The 6922-nt window shown below is 48.8% G+C and overlaps 1 protein-coding gene across 1 annotated transcript in view; it reads right to left on the bottom strand.

Moving 5' to 3' along the window:
* LOC120043662 (pre-B-cell leukemia transcription factor 1-like) overlaps positions 1 to 5575 on the bottom strand; it is a 34379-nt gene extending 28804 nt beyond the window's left edge. Inside the window, exon 1 of the mRNA XM_038988211.1 lies at positions 4283 to 5575. Within this exon, the coding sequence (XP_038844139.1) occupies positions 4283 to 4467 (185 nt within the window). The 5' untranslated portion in view covers positions 4468 to 5575. The remainder of the gene's footprint in view (positions 1 to 4282) is intronic.
* Positions 5576 to 6922: the final 1347 nt, after the last annotated feature.

Genomic DNA, 6922 nt, shown 5'->3' with positions numbered 1-6922 from the left:
TAGACAGACCATTTTTAAGGCTGCCCCTTTGAAAACACCTACCTAGCCTTTACAAGCCCAATCTATACTCTACAGAGGAGAGGAGGAGATGAGGGAGGTGAGAGAGAAGTGAGGCTGGAGACCTGTGACATCTGCCTCAACTCAGAAGAGAGAGGGAGGAGAAAAAGGAGGCGAGGAGTAGGAATAGAGAGGAGTGAGGAGAAAACCAAACAGGCCGGAGCTCCTGCATTACCAGAGTATGGGGACAGAGCGAGTTTCCCAAAGGCTGGAGCGTCGGCCTTCTCACCCGCTCCAATTTCGCTCAGTGCACTTCACGAGCTCAGGGCTTGCCTGGCCCAGCATGCATCTGTAGTCTACTTGTGTGATGCTATAGTCCCTAAGCTTTAGCTACTGACATGGAGTTCGCTAAATATTTTCATAAAGAAACTGATAACACACACAGGTGCAAAATCAAGGTGACTTACAAAGATGAGGAGGACCAAGAGAGGGAGTGCGGTGATGTCGTGTCCAAAACCAAGTGGTAGGTCCAGGTAGTCACTCAAATAGATGGGTGTTGGTTAAATGGTGATTTTAATACTGTCACCACTGACCAGGATAATACACCAGCCTGTACAGCCTATACTGTCACAACTGACCAGGATGATACACCAGCCTATACAGCCTATACTGTCACCACTGACCATAATACACCAGCCTGTATACCCTATACTGTCACCACTGACCAGGATGATACACCAGCCTGTACAGCCTATACTGTCACCACTGACCAGGATGATACACCAGCCTGTACAGCCTATACTGTCACCACTGACCATAATACACCAGCCTGTATAACCTATACTGTCACCACTGACCAGGATGATACACCAGCCTGTATGGCCTATACTGTCACCACTGACCAGGATGATACACCAGCCTGTACAGCCTATACTGTCACCACTGACCAGGATGATACACCAGCCTGTATACCCTATACTGTCACCACTGACCAGGATGATACACCAGCCTGTATGGCCTATACTGTCACCACTGACCAGGATGATACACCAGCCTGTACAGCCTATACTGTCACCACTGACCATAATACACCAGCCTGTATACCCTATACTGTCACCACTGACCAGGATGATACACCAGCCTGTACAGCCTATACTGTCACCACTGACCAGGATGATACACCAGCCTGTATGGCCTATACTGTCACCACTGACCATAATACACCAGCCTGTATAGCCTATACTGTCACCACTGACCAGGATGATACACCAGCCTGTACAGCCTATACTGTCACCACTGACCAGGATGATACACCAGCCTGTATAGCCTATACTGTCACCACTGACCAGGATGATACACCAGCCTGTATAGCCTATACTGTCACCACTGACCAGGATGATACACCAGCCTGTACAGCCTATACTGTCACCACTGACCAGGATGATACACCAGCCTGTACAGCCTATACTGTCACCACTGACCAGGATGATACACCAGCCTGTACAGCCTATACTGTCACCACTGACCAGGATGATACACCAGCCTGTACAGCCTATACTGTCACCACTGACCATAATACACCAGCCTGTATAACCTATACTGTCACCACTGACCAGGATGATACACCAGCCTGTATGGCCTATACTGTCACCACTGACCAGGATGATACACCAGCCTGTACAGCCTATACTGTCACCACTGACCAGGATGATACACCAGCCTGTATACCCTATACTGTCACCACTGACCAGGATGATACACCAGCCTGTATGGCCTATACTGTCACCACTGACCAGGATGATACACCAGCCTGTACAGCCTATACTGTCACCACTGACCATAATACACCAGCCTGTATACCCTATACTGTCACCACTGACCAGGATGATACACCAGCCTGTACAGCCTATACTGTCACCACTGACCAGGATGATACACCAGCCTGTATGGCCTATACTGTCACCACTGACCATAATACACCAGCCTGTATAGCCTATACTGTCACCACTGACCAGGATGATACACCAGCCTGTACAGCCTATACTGTCACCACTGACCAGGATGATACACCAGCCTGTATAGCCTATACTGTCACCACTGACCAGGATGATACACCAGCCTGTATAGCCTATACTGTCACCACTGACCAGGATGATACACCAGCCTGTACAGCCTATACTGTCACCACTGACCAGGATGATACACCAGCCTGTACAGCCTATACTGTCACCACTGACCAGGATGATACACCAGCCTGTACAGCCTATACTGTCACCACTGACCAGGATGATACACCAGCCTGTACAGCCTATACTGTCACCACTGACCAGGATGATACACCAGCCTGTATAGCCTATACTGTCACCACTGACCAGGATGATACACCAGCCTGTATGGCCTATACTGTCACCACTGACCAGGATGATACTACAGCCTGTATAGCCTATACTGTCACCACCGACCAGGATGATACTACAGCCACACACACCACCATAACACACCCATGAATGAGTAATACACAGCTAGTCTTTAATATGGGGGATTCACTGAGTGGATGAAGGCTCCAACAACCACACAATAGGTATCCTTAGGTCTTTGGAGCCTAGCTATATTGGTGTGTGTGTGTGTGTGTGGACAGCTGCTCTCTCGTGCGGTATTATCAGAGAATTGATTGCATCCCTCCTCTCACAATGAACAGGACAAAACCCAGGAGGGACGAGAGGAGAGGGAGAGAATGTCTGTCTGTGTGTCTGTCTGTGTCTGTCTGTCTGTGTCTGTCTGTGTCTGTCTGTGTGTGTGTCTGTCTGTGTGGTGATACTGGCAGAACAGGAGCACATATGTAGGCGATACATCACACTACTATAGAAGGAGCCAATTCATCAATACAGCAATAACAATGTATTGTAATAAGACGGTAATAGATGTGTAATTCTATAGTTTAGTCCATTTGTTTGTAATGGTGAGACCTATAGGCCTGTCAGTAATAAACCACTCCATAGAAAATAAACACTATGTAAATAGTTCATTCTAGTTGTATTGGTTAGACCTGTAATCCTATAACTAACCTAAAGTAAATAACAGATTAACAATGTTAATGTCAGTGGTTCATTCTATAGTTCAGTAATGGGTTTACGGGCCTATAAGTAAAGTAATAAATCCATCACAGATTAACACATATAACGTAAATGTTTCTGTGAAGCCGCTTGCCGGGCTGCGACACGTAAAACAGACACCACCGGGGTCAGCAGCATCATCCAGCGGGCTATTTACAGCCACTGGGGGGTCAAGCCGTGTGAAATTCGATCCGAGTTTCCATCACGGACAAGCAAACTCACACCAACCGCTGACTAAAAACACCTCCAGCCCCCCACCATACTGGCGACCGAATCCACCTGACACACCGCCACCACCAGACCCCAAAACGGCCATCTCCATTTCAAATGCGGGGCCATCCCCCTCTCCAGTCGCGGTAAGATCCTTTGTCATTATTCCATGTTAATGACGTGATGACCGATCAATCAAAGCGGCCTCAGCAAACTCATTCCAGTTAATTAGTCCGCCGGGCGGTCGTCAACGTTAACAGTATTTATATAAAGGAGGAGGGGAGGAGGAGAGAGTAACAACAGAGAGAGAGATGGAGGGAATAAAAACAGAATAACAACAGAGAGAGACAGACAGAAGGAAAACAGAGTGAAAGCATACTGCTAATAAAAAATGTAATCGCTTAGTGTAGATTTTAAAACGCGGCGAAAGGCGGCAGGTGCAAATTACACGGTCTCGAGTGTGGAGCTCAATGCTACGTCACGGCGCAGTAAAGTACAGCAAATAAAGCGAGGTCAGTCTGCGCACACAGACTGGTGCCATAACGACACGAGAGACTATTAATTAACCAGCCTGAATTAATGACCACTGCTGTAACCGACCAGCGCGCTGGGAGTGGTGTGTAGCCTGTGTGAGTGTCAAAGAGACGATGTGAAATCAGTTGTTATAATGGCCAGTCACCATGCAGACTCCTCTCCCCTGGATCCATGTCCTCCATCATGTTCCCTGCTTCTTACTATTCACCAAGCAAAGAGGTGCCCCTAATATCTGATCTTGGGTCAGTTGTTTTATCTTTACACCACATAATACATAAGCTCAGGTCTAATATGTCGTATAATGATCCTGGATCATATAAGAGTGGTAACATCAACCTGGATCCCCTGTCTACATGGATCTCTCCCCTGTGCCCCAGCCCTCCTCTCCCCACCCCTCTCCCTCCCTCGCTCCTCGGGGAAGGTGTTACCTGGCCTGGGCCTCGTCGAGACTCTCGTCCGTGATGGCCATGATCTGCTGGAGGATATCCCCGATGTCTTGCTGCGGCTGGCCGAGGGAGTGCTGCTTCCTCCCGGCGTCATGGTCCCCCACGTCGACCTGAGACAGTCCGGACAGCCCGACGAGACCCGACATCATGCGGGCCTGGTCCTCCATGCCTTTCAGAAAAATCTCGCCGTTTTTGCGACAAAACTAGGGAGGGAAAAGGTGACCGTTGTCCGATGAAGGGAGGAAGATGAGAAGATAGTATATTTTTTCCCCAGAGGTAGCCCAGGCTAGTTGCCTTTTACAGTTTAATGTCCCTGACTCGAAACACCGAGTGTTTCAAAGTAGCCAATAAACAAAGGAAGACATCAAACTAAACTATTCAAAGTAGCCAATAAACAAAGAAATCAAACTAACTACAAAATACCATTGCTCGTTCAAATGACCAATAGCAGCAAGCAAGCTGTAAACATGCAATTGTCTAAGTAAAACAAAAAAGCAAGTAAACGGTCGATCTGGGCCTACACAGTATTTGTAAACAAATAAACACTATTTTCTTTGGCATAACCCGGCCTAGATTTATTTTTCATTCCGAGTCGAACACGGGTGCAGGGTTCTAACAGTAGTTCCACGGTTGAGGCAGATAGAAGGAGCCACAGGGGGAAAAATAAAGCCTGGAAAGGTAGAGCTGCCTTTAAAATGGTCAGCTAGACGAACGACAAAGAGGGGGAGGGAGAACGAACCGAGCTGCCGCTGCGAGGGAGAAAAATGGCAACAATTAGCAGACTAGCTTGTCACAAATGTTACTCCTGCATTCGACAAATTAATAATCCGGCCTATATCCAAACGCTGTCTCGTGGAAAGCGACGGGGAATGTAGGCGAACCAGTTTGAAATCCAACCACCATGTATCTCCGTGTTTTTCTAACAATGAGAAAGAAGAGTAGCGCCACACTAGCCTACAACAGCTCGGCTAACGTTACTAGTCCACAGAAATCCCCAACGTGTCCGTTTTCGTTGCCTTCTTTTCCCAGGAAAACCTGCACGGCTGGGAAGAAGTATTGTAGCTAGTAGCCTACAGGATCAAATAAAACGACGGAATAAAATACATATTTTTTAATAAACTCCACTCCGTCCGACCAGCCGTGGCTGGCCTTGTCCTATCCGTTGGTCGAATAGCGCTGCTTGCTCCCCTCTCTTCTAGGCAGGTTTTTTTTCCTTCTCTGCTCTCCTTTCTTTATCCGGCTCCCTCGCCTGGCCCGTTCTCCCACTACCAACACACACGCACACACACACACACACACACACACACACACACACACACACACACACACACACACACACACACACACACACACACACACACACACACACAGCGCACGCTGGGGGGGCTAATATGCAGTTCCACATCTCACCGCTGGGTGTGGGCTCCTCTCAGCTCTCATACGGTGTTCAGCAGCAGCAGCAGCATGGAAACAAGCAGCATTATTGACAATTGTGTTGTTGTTGTTGTGATGGCTTGGAGGGCTTTCTCACGTAGCCTAAATATCCCAGCCCAAGACAGTCATATGAAAGCTTGACGTTTCAAGGAGCCCGTTCACTATGAAGTCAGGAGCCTGGGTCAACCAGAGCAATAGTTTCAGGCCGACCAGCCGACCAAGATGGCTGGAATGGAATTAGACTTTCTTTCTACTCATTGCAAACAACCCCAAGATGCGGCACTGATCCCACTGCTGCCACCAGTGTAGCAGACGGAGACGGGCTTGATCCAGAGAACCAGGGGTTGTGGGGAGAGCAGAGAGCCCTACCACCAGTGTAGCAGACGGAGACGGGCTTGATCCAGAGAACCAGGGGTTGTGGGGAGAGCAGAGAGCCCTACCACCAGTGTAGCAGACGGAGACGGGCTTGTTCCAGACAACCAGGGGTTGTGGGGAGAGCAGAGAGCCCGACCACCTGTGCCATAAAGATTCAGCACATAGTCATAGTTACACAGTCAGACACAGACACAGTCTACAGACACAGACACGTGCTACAGACACAGTATATAGTCACAGACACAGTCACAGACACCGTCTACAGTCACAGACACGTGCTACAGACACAGTCTACAGTCACAGACACGTGCTACAGACACCGTCTACAGTCACAGACACGTGCTACAGACACATGCTACAGACACAGTCTACAGACACAGACACATGCTACAGATACATACATGTAGAGGCGGTGAGTTGGTCTCACGCTCTCGTGACGAGGTAGTGCCTGTCACTTGAAATCATTGTCACCCTTGGTCCAAGAGAGAATTTCCTCTTGTTCTAATGTTGGAGACGTTTCCTGAGCGGGAGACACGGGTTCAGGACCCACCAGTCATACATAGACACATACAGACACTGATACAGGTTGGCTACAACAGCCTACACTTGGTCAAATGGCACCCTATTCCCTACATAGGGCATTACTTTTGGCAAGAGCCTTATGGCAGTGGCCTGCCAAATGGCGCAGAGGTCTAAGGCACTGCATCACAGTGCTTGAGGCGTCACTACAGACCCAGGTTTGATCCCAGGCGGTGTCACATCCAGCCGTGACCGGGAGACCATGAGGCGGCGCACAATTGGCCCAGCGTCGTC

Source organism: Salvelinus namaycush, unplaced genomic scaffold (assembly GCF_016432855.1).
Source record: "Salvelinus namaycush isolate Seneca unplaced genomic scaffold, SaNama_1.0 Scaffold99, whole genome shotgun sequence".
NCBI classification, from domain to species: domain Eukaryota; kingdom Metazoa; phylum Chordata; class Actinopteri; order Salmoniformes; family Salmonidae; genus Salvelinus; species Salvelinus namaycush.
The sequence above is the reverse complement of the archived record's forward strand: the minus strand, read 5'-3'. Positions and strand labels throughout refer to the sequence as shown.